Source organism: Tiliqua scincoides, chromosome 5, assembly GCF_035046505.1.
Source record: "Tiliqua scincoides isolate rTilSci1 chromosome 5, rTilSci1.hap2, whole genome shotgun sequence".
NCBI classification, from domain to species: domain Eukaryota; kingdom Metazoa; phylum Chordata; class Lepidosauria; order Squamata; family Scincidae; genus Tiliqua; species Tiliqua scincoides.
Window position 1 is genome coordinate 131,420,550 of NC_089825.1, and position 17,430 is coordinate 131,437,979.

Below are 17,430 nucleotides of genomic sequence, written 5' to 3' on the forward strand. Positions count from 1 at the left end.
CCACTGGATCAGGCCATAGGCCCATCTAGTCCAGCTTCCTGTATCTCACAGCGGCCCACCAGATGCCCCAGGGAGCACACCAGATAACAAGAGACCTGCAAGGCTTCCTGGGAATTGTAGTTAAGAACATAAGAACAGCCCCACTGGATCAGGCCATAGGCCCATCTAGTCCAGCTTCCTGTATCTCACAGCGGCCCACCAAACGCCCCAGGGAGCACACCAGATAACAAGAGACCTGCAAGGCTTCCTGGGAATTGTAGTTAAGAACATAAGAACAGCCCCACTGGATCAGGCCATAGGCCCATCTAGTCCAGCTTCCTGTATCTCACAGCGGCCCACCAGATGCCCCAGGGAGCACACCAGATAACAAGAGACCTGCATCGTGGTGCCCTCCCTTGCATCTGACATAGCCCATTTCTAAAATCAGGAGGTTGCATATACACATCATGGCTTGTAGCCCGTAATGGATTTTCCCCCCAGAAACCTGTCCAATCCCCTTTTAAAGGCATCCAGGCCAGACGCCGTCACCACATCATGTGGCAAGGAGCTCCACAGACCAACCACACTCTGCGTAATAAGAACATAAGAACAGTCCCACTGGATCAGGCCATAGGCCCTGCTTGCAGAGGGTGCTTGTAATAGTTGAGGAAGATACCATTGTGAACATCGAAGAAGCATACCACCAAGGGGAAAAAGTGGTGGGTGGAGAGATGAATTCAATGCTGCCTCTTCCCCACCCACCCCCACTGGTCAAAGACATTTGCAATTGGGAGCTGCTTGGCAAAGATGCTCCGAAACTGAAGCCAACTTGTACCACAACAGACACCACAAGCATTAGCTAATCAAACTCCCAGATGACAGCCAATTGCGAGGAATAGCTAATACCTACAGCAGGGGTTTCCAAACTACAACCCGGTCACCACATTTGACGCACCACAAGTTTTTATCCAGCCCCCAGCAACTTTTTCTTTTGTCAGAGCATTTGCTAATGTCTGGCATTTTTTTTTTTTTAAACTCCTTATACTATATATAATTTCTCAGTTTAAACATGGCATTGTTTGTTTCAGAGTCAACAGCGGATTGTCAACCTCTTCACTCTGCAGGTACTACTGTAAGAGTGAGTTCAACAGAGACCCATTGAGGTCACAACCTACTCTAGGAGAGGGATTCTGCTTAGTGAACCTTTCTGGTGACCTGATACCCTGGGCTAGTGGCAGAGGATTAGAACTACCAAGGCTTTTCCCCATTCATAAGAACATAAGAACATAAGAACAGCCCCACTGGATCAGGCCATAGGCCCATCTAGTTCAGCTTCCTGTATCTCACAGCGGCCCACCAAATGCCCCAGGGAGCACACCAGATAACAAGAGACCTCATCCTGGTGCCCTCCCCTACATCTGGCATTCTGACCTAACCCATTCCTAAAATCAGGAGGTTGCGCATACACATCATGGCTTGTACCCCATAATGGATTTTTCCTCCAGAAACTCGTCCAATCCCCTTTTAAAGGCATCTAGGCTAGACGCCAGCACCACATCCAGTGGCAAGGAGTTCCACAGACCGACCACGCGCTGAGTAAAGAAATATTTTCTTTTGTCTGTCCTAACTCTCCCAACACTCAATTTTAGTGGATGTCCCCTGGTTCTGGTATTATGTGAGAGTGTAAAGAGCATCTCCCTATCCACTCTGTCCATCCCCTGCATAATTTTGTATGTCTCAATCATGTCCCCCCTCAAGTGTCTCTTTTCTAGGCTGAAGAGGCCCAAACGCCGTAGCCTTTCCTCATAAGGAAGGTGCCCCAGCCCCGTAATCATCTTAGTCGCTCTCTTTTGCACCTTTTCCATTTCCACTATGTCTTTTTTGAGATGCGGCGACCAGAACTGGACACAATACTCCAGGTGTGGCCTTACCATAGATTTGTACAACGGCATTATAATACTAGCCGTTTTGTTCTCAATACCCTTCCTAATGATCCCAAGCATAGAATTGGCCTTCTTCACTGCCGCCGCACATTGGGTGGACACTTTCATCGACCTGTCCACCACCACCCCAAGATCTCTCTCCTGATCTGTCACAGACAGCTCAGAACCCATCAGCCTATATCTAAAGTTTTGATTTTTTGCCCCAATGTGCATGACTTTACACTTACTGACATTGAAGCGCATCTGCCTTTTTGCTGCCCATTCTGCCAGTCTGGAGAGATCCTTCTGGAGCTCCTCACAATCACTTCTGGTCTTTACCACTCGGAAAAGTTTGGTGTCGTCTGCAAACTTAGCCGCTTCACTGCTCAACCCTGTCTCCAGGTCATTTATGAAGAGGTTGAAAAGCACCGGTCCCAGGACAGATCCTTGGGGCACACCGCTTTTCACCTCTCTCCATTTTGAAAATTGCCCATTGACACCCACTCTCTGCTTCCTGGCCTCCAACCAGTTCTCAATCCACGAGAGGACCTGTCCTCTAATTCCCTGACTGTGGAGTTTTTTCAGTAGCCTTTGGTGAGGGACCGTGTCAAACGCCTTCTGAAAGTCCAGATATATAATGTCCACGGGTTCTCCCGCATCCACATGCCTGTTGACCTTTTCAAAGAATTCTATAAGGTTCGTGAGGCAAGACTTACCCTTACAGAAGCCATGCTGACTCTCCCTCAGCAAGGCCTGTTCGTCTATGTGTTTTGAGATCCTATCTTTGATGAGGCATTCCACCATCTTACCCGGTATGGATGTTAGGCTGACCAGCCTATAGTTTCCCAGGTCCCCCCTCTTTCCCTTTTTAAAAATAGGCGTGACATTTGCTATCCTCCAATCTTCTGGCACCGTGGCAGTTTTGAGGGACAAGTTGCATACCTTAGTCAAGAGATCTGCAACTTCATTCTTCAATTCCTTAATAACCCTTGGGTGGATGCCATCAGGGCCCGGTGACTTATTGATCTTTAATTTATCAATGAGGTCTGAAACATCTTCTCTTTTAACCTCTATCTGACTTAACTCCTCGGTTAGGAGGGGCCGTTCGGGCAGCGGTATCTGCCCGAGGTCTTCTGCCGTGAAGACAGATGCAAAGAACTCATTTAATTTCTCTGCCATCTCTAAGTCTCCTTTTAGCTCCCCTTTCCCTCCCTCACCATCCAGAGGGCCAACCGCTTCTCTGGCGGGTTTCCTGCTTCTAACATATTTGAAGAAGCTTTTATTATTCCCCTTAATGTTGCCGGCCATGCGTTCCTCATAGTCTCGCTTGGCCTCCCATATCACCTTCTTACATTTCTTTTGCCACAGTTTATGTTCCTTTTTATTCTCCTCATTAGGGCAAGACTTCCATTTACGGAAGGAAGCTTCCTTGCCCTTCACAGCCTCTCTAACTTGGCTGGTCAGCCATGCGGGCACCCTCCTGGATTTAGTGGAACCTCCTGGATTTAGTGGATTCAGCTGCACATTCAAACCGATTGGAAGAGTGGGGAGCGGCTAGGCATTTGGCACTAGGCGACATTGCCCTGGATCAGTGGGTAGTCACTGGTAGCCCCATTTTCCATGACACATTGTTTCTTTGTAATTGTCATATTTAATAATAATAATAATAATAATAATAATAATAATAATAATAATAATAATAACAGGTATTTATATACCGCCTTTCTTGGTCTTTATTCAAGGCGGTTTACATAGGCAGGCTGATTAAATCCCAGTAGGGATTTTTACAATTGAAAGAAGGTTCTATCTTTCAAGAACCACAACAGTCCAGGTGTTTCACTCTGATCTGGTTTCACATCCTGGCCTCCATCCTCCCACGCTCAGAGCAGATGGAATCGCTCGGCTTCAGCTTGTCAGCTGCTCCAAGGTCGTATGGTGCCGGTGTCCTCGAACTGGCGACCTTGTGGATGTTATCTTCAGGCAGACGGAGGCTCTACCCTCTAGACCAGACCTCCTGCCTAATAATGCCTAATAATAATGCCTCCTGCCTAATAATAATAATTTATTATTATTATTATTATTATTATTATTATTATTATTATTATTATTATTATTATTATTATTATTATTATTATTATTATTAACAACAGTATTTATATACCGCTTTTCAACTAAAAGTTCACAAAGCGGTTTACAGAGAAAAATCAAATAACTAAATGGCTCCCTGTCCCAATCTAAAAAGGGCTCACAATCTAAAAAGATACCAAGGAATACCAGCAGACAGCCACTAGAACAGACACTGCTGGGGTGAGGTGGGCCAGTTACTCTCCCCCTGCTAAAAAAAGGAGCACCCACTTGAAAAAATGCCTCTTACCCGATTAGCAGGGGTTTCTCTTTAGCAGAATATTTCTCTTCTGCTCTGAATCCTATCATGTTGGTTACAAAAAAAATTTAATTTAATTTAAAAAATCCAAGTAAAACATAAATTCATTTAAATTTCATTCATTCATTTATAAAACTGATTTTTTTTTTCAACCAATAAAAATGTGTACAATATATTATGTGGCCCTCATACTGAAAAGACCCCTGATCTAGAGCAGTGTCCAAGATTATTTGGACAGGATGGAAAACTGAGCATATATGAACACAATGCTCTTCCACAAGGATAAATGTAAAGTTCTGCATTTGTGTAGGAAAAATGAAGGGGAAAAAGATTTTGAATACATGCCTAGGCTGTGGTATCTATTGAAAAGATCTATGCATTTTAGTAGGAGGTAAGTTAAGCAAAGGCTGGACAGCCATTTTCTGGGAATGTTATGAAGTAATTGTGGGCTGCTTGCATTGGCAGGGGTGAGACTCAATAGTCTCCTGGTTCCTTCCAACTCTGTGATTCTATGAATAGGGTGGTACAAGTGTAGTGTAATTCTAATGGATCAAGGATCTGTGGAACCCCTTGCCACAGGATGTGGTGATGGCATCTGGCCTGGATGCCTTTAAAAGGGGATTGGACAAGTTTCTGGAGGAAAAATCCATTACGGGTTACAAGCCGTGATGTGTATGTGCAACCTCCTGGTTTTAGAAATGGGCTATGTCAGAATGCCAGATGCAAGGGAGGGCACCAGGATGAGGTCTCTTGTTATCTGGTGTGCACCCTGAGGCATTTGGTGGGCCGCTGTGAGATACAGGAAGCTGGACTAGATGGGCCTATGGCCTGATCCAGGGGGGCTGTTCTTATGTTCATAAGGGTCAGACAGGCTGGCATGGAGGTGGGATCTCAAACCAGGGTCTGAGTTGACTAACTCGTGATGCCATCCCATGTGGTGTCATTTTCAGGCGTATTCCAAATACACTTTCATTCCGTCTGGCTTCATCCCAAGGATTAGATCACCTGTTTTGGTTTGCTCACTGTGGTCACCTGAATCTGCCCTTACATGTCATTCTAACAATGATCAGGTGAGGAGAAAGAAACATGTTTCCCCCAATGCTCTCGCTCCGAGACAAAACTTGGCAAAGACAATTATCTCCCCCTATAATTATATCAATTAGTGTTATTGACTTTCCTTGCCAAAGTCCAGAAACTTTCCAAGCCGTAAGCAAGTCCTAAGCGCTTATAAACCTTCTTTGTGCTATTGGGAGCTTATTTGAAGGGCTCGAAGTGGGGAAGGCTCTGTTATTGAACTCTGAAAGGCTTCTCTTTGGTGGTGTAGTTCTTCAGATCAACGTACCTAGCTTGCCATTCAAGACAATATTTCTAGAATATTGTTGGTGCTAAAGTTGAGATAGTGGTTCTCTTTAGAACGTTGATTGGCACAATTGATTGCTGTCTAATTTAGTTTGTTTAAAAATTAGGGTGATTCCAGTCATGAGATTGCAGACGAGAATCTGAGAGCTTTGTGCCATGTTGGTGAGGTTGCAGGTGATGCTCCTTCTGTTATCTCTGATGGACTGCAGAGAAAACCATATCAAATGCCCTGTGATCGATCCCCTTCCTGTGCACCACGAATGGTATCAGCCTGGTGACCTCTTCATTGGTGCCATTGCTTCTCACTACATTTACATGGCATATGAATTTTACTTCGAAGAAAACCCATCCCGGGATGCAAGCTTTGATCTTCCAGTGTAAGTAATTATTACAGCTCCCTTTTTCTGCCAAGTGAACTTTGAAACCTAAGAACTGGTAATGTAGAAATGTTCTCAGAGTTCCTTCAAATCCCAAATGTGTTCATCCTGGTTTGGAAGTCCATATGTGGACAAGTGCTCTCTGTGAAAAATGAAAATTTGGAATAAAATGGGCAGTGACTTTCTGAGAGATCTACAGCAAGTTCCTTACTTAAGTCATTTTGTTTAAAGTAATTCTATGAAAAAGGTTGTTGGGGGAAGACCTGATTCCTACATCTCCCCATGTCCACATTCTCTCCATGTCTGTATAGGTCTTCTCTGACTCAGAAAGCTCATATTTATTTCAATGTTTAATATTATAAGTGTTTTGTGTCATCATTTAGAAGTTTGGTGATTTTTTTGTGACCAGAAATATACTGTAGGAACGTAACTCTGGTTTACGTATATCATTACACATATGGTAATGTGTGCCTTTCATCCTCTGGTGTTGTGCATTGACTCAGCGGCACTGGACAGGACCTCAGCTGTTTGGCTTACTGGTAGTGCTAATCAAGGTAGTGGGACAACAGTAAAATCAGTGTATGTTATAAGCCATTTGCTTAAAGTTGCAGTTTCCAAGAACTTATTGACAACTATAAGTGAGTGGGTGTATAACTCTGTGTGTATAACTATGGGACTAGAGAAAGAGAAAAAGGTGATGGTAGGTGGGGTCAAATGACTATAGGATGGAAGCAATAAAGTCAGTGCTCTTATGGTTCATTGACAACTCACAACAGTAGTCATTATAGATGTAATCTCTTGTGTGTAGTCATAGGCAATTAAAAAGGAATGCATATTCTACAGATAAAATACAGAACAAAACTATTCTCAACAATACATAAACAATAATACAAAACAATACAATAATAATTGATTATGGAATTCATTGCCACAAGATGCAGTGATGACCACTCATTTGAATGGCTTTAAAAGGGATTCATGGAGGAGAGGACTTCATGATGGCTACTAGCCATGATGACTATGTACTACCTCCAAGGTCAGTCACAGTATAATAATAATAATAATAATAATAATAATAATAATAATAATAATAATAATAATAATAATAATAATAATAAGGTATTATATAATAAACAGGTATTTATATACCACCTTTCTAGGTCCTCAGATTTCTCCTCAGACTTTATTCAAGGCGGTTTACATAGGCAGGCTATTTAAATCCTCGTAGGGATCTTTACAATTGAAAGAAGGCTCTATCTTTCAAGAGCCACAACAATTCAGATGTTTCGTTCTGATCTGGCCTCCATCCTGGCCTCCATCCTCCCACACTCAGAGCAGATGGAATAACTCGGCTCAGCTTGTCAGCTGCTTCAAGGTCGCACGGTGCCGGTGGCCTCGAACCGGCGACCTGCGGATGTTATCTTTAGGCAAATAGAGGCTCTGTCCTCTAGACCAGACCTCCTGCCTCAGAATGGTGGGAGAGAAGGTTCTCTCTTTTTTGATTTTTTTTTCTTCTTCAGTAAAATGTGGCAAAAGTTCATTATGCAATTCAAAATGGGTTTGCCTTCTTTAAACAAGAGTGGCCCAATAATTATTAAAATAACTGCCAAATTTTGCCTAATTCTCTTCTCAATTTTGCCTAATTCTCTTCTCAGGGTTGTGACAAAGTTCTACCAGCATGTCCTGGCCTTGGCATTTGCTGTTCAGGAAATCAACTCTAATTCCAAGATCTTGCCAAACGTCACACTTGGTTTCCACGTTGAGGACAGCTTCAATGATATGAAGTTGACTTATCGATCCATACTGGATTTGATCTTCAAATCACGAAGATTTATTTCCAACTATAGATGTGACAGCCCCAAAAACCTCATGGCCATCATCGGGGGGCTTGGCTCTGATATTTCCTTCTACATGGTGGACCTCTTAAGCCTTTACAAGATTCCACAGGTAAGAACTGTGCACTGAGGATAGCGTTTTCATGAATCTCTGATCTGCTCTCAGATTCTGATCTCAGATTCACTCCTCCCTTCTCAGTTTCTAAGTAATTTTGTGGTTCAGGGAGGCAGTGATCTATACCATGATTGGAAAAACAAAACTTTGCTTGACAAAGAATATCTAAACACAAATGGTTGCAAATAATCAGGGGAGTATGGAACATAGAGAAGAGCCAGGGTTGTCTTTATTAACAGCCCAATCCTATGTGTATCTACTCAGAAGTAAGTCCCATTAGAGTCAGTGGGGCTTACTCTCAGGAAAGTGTGGATAGGATTGGACTGCAAGGCTGCTTGCTAGTAGTAATACACTCTTCCCTTTGATATGCACTTTCATTATACAGATTTTCACTTATCCATCCTGCACATATTACAACAATTCCTCTTTATTCATGCAAAGATTTTCAGTGTATGGTCTAGGAACGGGTTGGGGGGGGACACGACTACCATCCCATGTGGTCTTTTTTGCCTCACATTTTATTCAGTGGGTAGACTTTGCTTTGAGCTCTGGAGACAGAGAAGGCGACAAATTTTCCTTGCATGCTGAGGAAGACTTCCAGAAGGTGGTATTGAATTTTAGATTTTCCCCTTGGTAGGACAGAAGTCCAGAAGGAACCCTTTACTTGAGTGTACACCAGCAGACTTTAAGGGAAGCAATCTTCTGGACCCCAGAAAAATAGAGCATGACATGGGAAGAGGAGCCCTCCTTCGTGTAAGACTCACCAACAGAGGGATTGTAGCAGTGCAAGATGCTGCTTTGGGGAGCACCCAAGGCTTTGGGGGGCCTTGGTGCTTGGTGGGAGACACACAAGACTGTATCTTGTTGCCTGAAGGAGAATATTAAAGCAGAAGCACTCTGAGGGTTTGAAAGTTAGAACTTGAGGCAGCAAAGAGTTATAGCAATGAATAAAACAACAGACATGTATAGAAGCGAGCTGCAGAAGGAAGGCTTGATGCAGAAGGAAGGCATCTGGGATTCAGCCTTCTCTGGCTTTTATTCCCTCTCAGACAATACACAACAGGCTGGGGTTTTCCATTCTCTGATCTTGTTTACAATACTAAACTATGAGTCAGAAGTCTGCGTAATAGGGAAATTTACAAGAGGATGCTGAGATTCACACTGGCTATAACTAGCCGGCTCTCTAGCTTAACCGCAATACACATTCCTAGATATGATTCTGTTGTTCGCAGCACTGGGTTCAGAGTCATCACCAAGGCCAAGAGTTTGCTCTTGCCGTGCAGGCGCGGAATGTGTTCTGCTATTGCCACATTTGCCAAGGCATCTCAAAACCTAGTGCCTGTGCATTCTATATTTACTACAAGGGATATTGCATCTCTGCTCTTTAAAGGCTCATGCATTACACTCTCCCTTTTACAGTGTATCTATTTTTTGTTCTGCGTTTGTACAAATTACTGTGATTTTGGATCCTCAAGATCAGAAGACGACTAAAAATATGGGTAAAGCAGAAAAAGAGGCAAAACGGAGAAGAGTTACTCATAGTTTGCAACTAAAGCTTGAGGTGCTAAAAATCATTAGGTGATGCTAGAACTTCTGAAACATTTTCATAGTTAGCACATTATTGATGCTATAAAATGTTGTAATTAAATGTTATTCAACTATCTATTTTACTATGTCACACACATTTTTCTTTAGGCTATTAGGCATTTTGGGTGATTTTGGGGTGAACTTGGAGTGGCTTTGGAACGAGTTAGAATTGTTCCTATTGAAATTAATACAATGATTTTATTATTATATCAAGTTGTATACAACCAGATTTTTACTATAAGGGCTGTTTCATGAATGGATTAGATATGTATAAACAGGGAAAGGTCTGTTGCATTTTCTAGTCAGAGAAGTATTTTACTTTCAAACTGTTCGGATTAATCCAAGCAGGAAACTGAATTTAGCTCCCCAAAACTTCATAGCATGAAATGGCACTCAGCTACACGCGTCCACAAATACTCCTCTTGGGCAATCCATAAAATATCTGTGTGCTTCTTTTTAGCTCACATATGGCTCCTTTGCCCCGGAAGAGAGGGGAGCGACCCAGCCCCCTTCCTTTTACCGCATGGTCCCAAGTGAAGATCGCCAGTATAAGGGGCTCATCCGATTACTACAGCATTTTGACTGGACGTGGGTTGGGCTGCTTGTTGTGGATGATGACAGTGGAGACCGTTTCTTGCAAGCCATTGAACAATTATTTTACCAGAACCAAATCTGTTCGGCTTTCTCAAAAAGAGTCCCAAATCAAGGCCATATACCTTCCTTGGATGGCCTTAAGGGCTTGACCGAAATTATTGATCAACCTCTCATGGATCAGAAAACAAAAACATTCGTTATCTATGGTGAAACGACAGTCCTTCAGTGGCTGATTACTTTAATGTTTCTAGCAGATCCTGACTATAAAGAAAACCTGTCTGTTGGGAAAGTGTGGATTACAACAGCCCAGATTGATTTTGCGGTAAGCAGCCTTTTAAGGGGTTGGAATTATGAAGTATTTGAAGGCACCTTGTCCTTTGCACTTCATTCCAGTGAGCTGGGAGGGTTCCAGTCCTATCTTCGGAATATAAGGCTTTCTGGGACCCAAGGAAACAGCTTTTTCAAAGACTTCTGGGAGCAAGCCTTTAGCTGCTCATTTCCAGATCTCAGTGCATCTACAAATGCTGATGGAATATGTACTATGGAGGAGAATCCGAAGAGCCTTCCTGGGGCTGTCTTTGAAATGCGCATGACTGGCCACAGCTATGGGATCTATAATGCTGTTTACGCAGTGGCACATGCTTTACATGCATTATACTCATCTAGATTCACACACAGAGCAAGCATACGGGGTAAAAGACATGATCTCCAAGATCTCCAGCCTTGGCAGGTAATGTGCCCACAATGGCATTGGTTGGCTTGCATGGATACATTTGTACAACCTGAAATCTCATGGAGCCTTATGTTCCATTAATAAATAATTAAGTAATGGGCACGCCTTATTCATTGGCAATGGAGGGGGGGGGTTCATATTTTCTCATCAAGTTTGAGCCTTAAATATGTAGCTCTGTAATTTGGATATGATGAAAAGCATCTCATGGTGTTTCCAACAGAAAATTCTTATTTTCTGGTCTGGTCCTCCTGGGCAGGTGGTCTGGTCTAGAGGGTAGAGCCTCTGTTTGCCTAAAGATAACATCCGAAGGTCGCCAGTTCGAGGCCACTGGCGAGACCTTGAAGCGGCTGACAAGCCTAGCCGAATTATGCTGAGTTATTCCACCTGCTCTTTGGTCGCTGTCAGCCTGTGTGGGAGGAGAAAGTGATAACAGACCATAAAAGATCCATCTGTAATGTTGTGGTTCTTGAAAGACAGAACCTTCTTCAATTGTAAAAATCCCTTTTGGGATTTAGTAGAGCCTGCCTATGTAAACCGCCTTGAATTAAAGTCTGAGGAGAAATCTGACAACCAAGAAAGGCGGTATATAAATACCTGTATTATTATTATTATTATTATTATTATTATTATTATTATTATTATTATTATTATTATTATCCCCCCTTTCTTCTTCTCTAATAGCTCCACTCGTTTCTTCACAGTATTTCCTTTAACAACTCAGCAGGAGAAACCGTCTCCTTCAATGAGAACAAGGAGATGGTCGCCGGATTTGATGTCGTGAATATTGCCGTCTTCCCAAACAATTCCTTCCGTAAAGTGAAAGTCGGGAGAGTGGACCCCGATGCTCTTGAAGGAGAAGAATTGATCATCAACGAGGATCTAATCGTTTGGCACAGACGTTTCAACCAGGTGTGCTTCAAGGATCTGCTGGGTGACCACCCCATAATCAGGACATATAATCTGGGTCAGAAGTTATTTTGCTGCAGAATATATATATATATATATATATATATATATATATATATATATATATATATATATATATATATATATATATATAATTCGGATATCCAGCATTCTTGTTCCTATAGTGGTCATCTGGAAACCTATCAAAATCTCAGAATAGTCCACTCTTCCAACTATTGCTTGGTGACTGGTATTGAGAAACATACTACCCTTGAATTTGGAGGTTCCCTATCGCTATAATGACAAATAAAGGCCTTCATCAAATTATCTAAAGCCTTTAAGAGCCTAATCTTCTCCAGTTCTCCATGCCAATGGGGCATGTGCTGCATCCTGAGGTGGGAGGCAATCACAGAGGTCTCCTCAAGGTAAGGGGACATTTGTTCCGTTACCTCTGGGCTGCGTTGTGGCTCCACCAGTGCTGGAAAGCTGGATAGGATTGGGCCCTTAAAGGCATCTAAGCTGGTGGCCTCACCATATCTCATGGCAATGAGTTCCACACATTCGTTCGCTTTGGTGTAACTTGACCCTTTTTGTCTGTCCCGAATTCACAGCTAGTCAAGTTAATTGGATGAGCCAAGTTTATTGTGACAGGGAGATTTGTTGGCAACCTTCAGTCTCGGAAGACTCTGGTATCGCGCTCTGGATGGTGGTTCTGGCACAGTGTCTAGTGTGGCTGAAAAGGCCAATTCGGGAGTGACAATCCCTTCCACACTGGGAGCAAGTGCAGTCTGTCCCTGGTCTGTCTCCCTGGCTATGGCCTTCCTTCTTTGCCTCTTTGCCTCAGTCTGTTGGCCAAGTGTCTCTTCAAACTGGGAAAGGCCATGCTGCATAGCCTGCCTCCAAGCGGGCCACTCAGAGGACAGGGTTTCCCACCTGTTGAGGTCCATTCCTAAGGCCTTCAGATCCCTCTTGCAGATGTCCTTGTATCGCAGCTGTGGTCTACCTGTAGGGCGCTTTCCTTGCACGAGTTCTCCATAGAGGAGATCCTTTGGGATCCGGCCATCATCCATTCTCACGACATGACCAAGCCAACGCAGGCGTCTCTGTTTCAGCAGTGCATACATGCTAGGGATTCCAGCACATTCCAGGACTGTGTTGTTTGGAACTTTGTCCTGCCAGGTGATGCCGAATATCTCCCTCATCAAGTGTACTTGTATACACTTCTAGTTGATCAAGTTCTCCTTTCAATTGTAGACCAGTCTTTGTCTTATCGGAGGAGGCACTCAGCTGGTGCCTTTTCACCAGTCTCCAGACTCTCTTGAGCTATGCAATTGATCACAAAAACTATGGATGCAGTTCTCAGGAAAGTTCCACATTCTTCCATGTCAATTCTTCTCTTGTTTCTTTGTGCATCGGGTGATGATTTTTTAAAAATTGTTTTTTCCTTGATCTGAACAGAAATGACAGTCCCAACTGCTTGATAAATTTTCTGTGCTGCAGTGATGGGCCCTTGTTTTTTGGCCAGTTCTCAGGGGAAAATGGTGGGGTAGATAGGGAAGAATGAATCTGATTTTCCTCCTGCTGCTTTGGTTTTTCTGTAGCTCTTGTAAGTCACAAAAGGAACAAACGTAATCACCCAATCCTATGGGCCTTTTTCAACAGTGGGTCTTGTGTCCCACTAGCTGTCATAAAAGGCCCTGCAATGGCATAAAGTTTATGCTACTGCTGGGCCATTTGAGAGGCCACTTCGGCAAAGCAGCTGCAAAGGCAGATCCCCACCATCATGGAACGTGGATGGCACCAGGGCAGGTAGGCTGGCGTGGGGGGGGGGGAGTCATTGAAGTCATTGAATTCAATTAAGGCAGTAACTGGGTTGGCAGAAGGAAGAGCCAGGGGCGTGTCAAGGGCAAGAGGGGTGGATCCAGAAGCAGAGATTATTGCACTATTCTACACCCCATTTTGCAATTGCCCCTGCTTTTGTCAGACTTGCACCAGCAGAATGGCAGGCACAGATTCAAGAAGACCCATAAACAATCAACCAGCGTACCCAGAAGCTATATTTTTTATTATTATATTTACTTCGTGCAGGCTATTTGAACGCACCCCCATGCAGTATTACAGCTGTATACTATAACATGTTCGTCAGTCCAAAATCTTGGCAGGCCTTGCTAAAACGATCCATGAGCTGCTGGAGATCTTTGGCAGAGTGGGTAGTGATAGCTGCATCGTCGGCAAAGAGGAAGTCACGCAGACATTTCAGCTGGACTTTGGACTTTGTTCTCAGTCTGGAGAGGTAGAAGAGCTTTCCGTCTGATCTGGTCCGGAGATAGATGCCTTCTGTTGCAGTTCCAAAGGCATGCTTCAGCAGGACAGCGAAGAAAACACAGCCTTAAGAAAACAAAGGTCATGGTTCAGGATGTGAACTCACCTCCCTGCATTACAATCTCTGCACATGAACTGGAGGTTGTCCATGACTTTGTGTACCTTGCCTCAACGATCTCCGACACTTTCTCTCGATACCGAGCTAAACAAATGCATCGGTAAAGCAGCTACCACATTTTCCAGACTCACAAAGAGAGTCTGGTCCAACAAGATGCTGATGGAACATACCAAGATCCAGGTCTACAGAGCTTGTGTCCTGAGTACACTTCTGTACTGCAGTGAGTCATGGACTCTCCGCTCACAACAAGAGAGGAAACTGAACGCTTTCCACATGCACTGCCTCCAACGCATCCTTGGCATCACCTGGCAGGACAAAGTTCCTAACAACACAGTCCTGGAATGAGCTGGAATCCCTAGCATGTATTCACTGCTGAAACAGAGACGCCTGCGCTGGCTTGGCAATGTCGTGAGAATGGATGATGGCCGGATTCCAAAGGATCTCCTCTATGGAGAACTCGTGCAAGGAAAGCGCCCTACAGGTAGACGACAGCTGTGATACAAGGACATCTGCAAGAGGGATCTGAAGGCCTTAGGAGTGGACCTCAACAGGTGGGAAACCCTGGCCTCTGAGTGGCCCGCTTGGAGGCAGGCTATGCAGCATGGCCTTTCCCAGTTTGAAGAGACACTTGGCCAACAGTCTGAGGCTAAGAGGCAAAGAAGGAAGGCCCATAGCCAGGGAGACAGACCAGGGACAGACTGCACTTGCTCCCAGTGTGGAAGGGATTGTCACTCCCGAATCGGCCTTTTCAGCCACACTAGATGCTGTTCTAGAACCACCATTCAGAGCGCGATACCATAGTCTTTCGAGACTGAAGGTTGCCAACTAACTATAACATGGTGGGGGATAGGATTGGGAACATTTGAAGGAGAATTGGAAGGGGTCCTTTCATCTCCCTTGTCAAATGAAGCCAAAGTATTGTTCTGGCCACAGTGTTCTTCAGCAATTTCTCCTTATCCTAAATGCCTCCAATTGTTTTATGGATAGGTGCTTCCCCTTTCGGTATGTACTAACTCCTGTTACCCTGGGTACCAGAAGAGGAAGAAAGAAAGGGAGAAATTTTGCTGCTTCGATTGTGTACCATGTCCTGACGGGAAAATTTCTGTACAAAAGGGTAGGTTACATATTTCCTCCATCATACAATGTGAACAAGGCTTTTAGGGTATAGTTACTTGCTAGGGGATAAACAATATTTTAGGGAATAGTTACTTGCTAGGATGTGCATGACAGAAGAATCCTAATGGTCGGTAAACATGTTGACAAGAAGATTAATTGGGGCATGTTTCCTACATAATGGGAAATATAGGAGTTGTACAAGTGTATAACTTCCCTGTGCCCTATACTCCAGGTGACATGTAGAAAAGGGGAACATTAAAACAATGCTTTGGTTTATAAAAAAAAAAAAAATTAAAGTGCCAAATCATAATTAAAAGGACATCAATATAAGAGCCCAAAAAGACAAAAATAAATTATATTACTATTTCTAATTTAATGCCCCAATTATAACTGCACAGTTCACTGTAGTTCAGAAGGTTTACCAGTGTACAGTGTAGGCTCCTGGCAAGCCAATCTCTGTTCTGCAGAGGGCTACCACTGGTGCAAAGGCAGGTGGCCATGTGCTGACAATGACATTCTGGAGATTGGCCTTTGATGGGTCTGTTTGCTGTAGATTTGGATTGGGGTGGGGAATGGGCCAGGTGAGGGGTAGGTCGGGAATGGGACAGGGCAGATCTTGGCTGTAGGAAAGATTCCCTGTTCTGGGATCCTGTCCCAGGCCTGATATACTTCCTGTAGTGGAACAGATCTACATCAGCAAAAGAGCTAGCATAGATCTGGGCAGTCCCATAGGGGACCATACAGTGACAGAGGAGGTAAATAAAACATTACTTACATACAGGTCAGCCAAGGTGAGGATTGGGCTGAAAAAAGATCAGCAGAATAGTTCGGGGATGCAAAAATGCTTTTTTTACTTAGTCCAGCTTCACATACAGAACTTGCAAAGTAATGATCAATATGAGGAGAAACTCCCACTCTGAAAGACGTTTTGAGAGTTGGTCCCAATATGCAGATGAATGAACCCTGTGGTGATCACGCATCTTGTCTTCCAGACATGTCTGACTGCTTCAGATGTCCAGAAGATCAATATCCGAACAAGGACAGACACGGATGCATCCCCAAAATTATCAGCTTTCTGTCACCGGAAGAACCTTTAGGGATGAGTTTAGCCTCTCTTGCCATTTCTTTTTCCCTGGTTACAACTGTGGTACTTGGAACTTTTATGAAACACAAAGACACCCCCATCGTCAAAGCCAACAACCGAGACATCACCTACGTTCTCCTCCTCTCACTCCTACTCTGTTTCCTCTGTTCTTTACTCTTTCTTGGACAACCTTGGAAGGTGACCTGCTTCCTCCGACAATCTGCTTTTGGCATCATCTTCTCGGTGGCCATTTCTTGTGTGTTGGCCAAAACCATCACTGTGGTGGTAGCCTTCGTGGCCACCAAACCAGGGTCCAGCATGAGGAAGTGGGTGGGGAAGAGAATGGCCAACTCCATTGTCCTTTCCTGCTCCCTGATCCAAGCAGGCATTTGTGGGGTGTGGCTGGCAACCTCTCCCCCATTCCCAGATTTAGACATGCAGTCAGTGATTACTGAGATCACAGCAGAATGTAATGAAGGGTCTATAACAATGTTTTATCTTGTCTTGGGCTACCTGGGACTCCTCTCTATCATCAGCTTCACTGTGGCTTTCCTGGCCAGGAAGTTGCCGGATTCCTTTAACGAAGCCAAGTTCATCACCTTCAGCATGCTGGTCTTTTGCAGTGTTTGGTTGACTTTTGTCCCCACCTACCTGAGCACCAAGGGGAAATACATGGTGGCTGTGGAGATCTTCTCCATCTTAGCCTCCAGTGCTGGCTTATTGGGTTGTATCTTTTTCCCCAAATGCTACATTATTTTGCTGAGACCTGAACTGAATAACAAGGACCAGCTCATAAGGAGAAAAAACTAGGGGATCTATTAATATTAGCATTAGTATAAGTCTAGTTTATAATAAATTTGGACAGATCCTTCTGGAGCTCTTCACAATCCCTTCTGGTCTTCAGTGTCAACCGCAAACATGGCCACCTCTCTGCTTATCCCTGTCTTCAAGTCATTGAGGTTTGCGTGTGTGAGGGTAAAGAGAATGCTTGATGCAGGCG

At 43.9% G+C, this 17,430-nt stretch overlaps 1 protein-coding gene across 1 annotated transcript; it reads left to right on the top strand.

The window, feature by feature from the left end:
- The first annotated feature begins 10,080 nt into the window (after positions 1-10,080).
- On the top strand, positions 10,081-17,240 carry LOC136653550 (vomeronasal type-2 receptor 26-like). The gene is made up of 4 exons (XM_066630442.1): positions 10,081-10,881; positions 11,566-11,793; positions 15,218-15,344; positions 16,339-17,240. Exons 1-4 carry the CDS (start codon positions 10,081-10,083, stop codon positions 17,238-17,240), a joined length of 2,058 nt encoding a protein of 685 aa, XP_066486539.1.
- Positions 17,241-17,430: the final 190 nt, after the last annotated feature.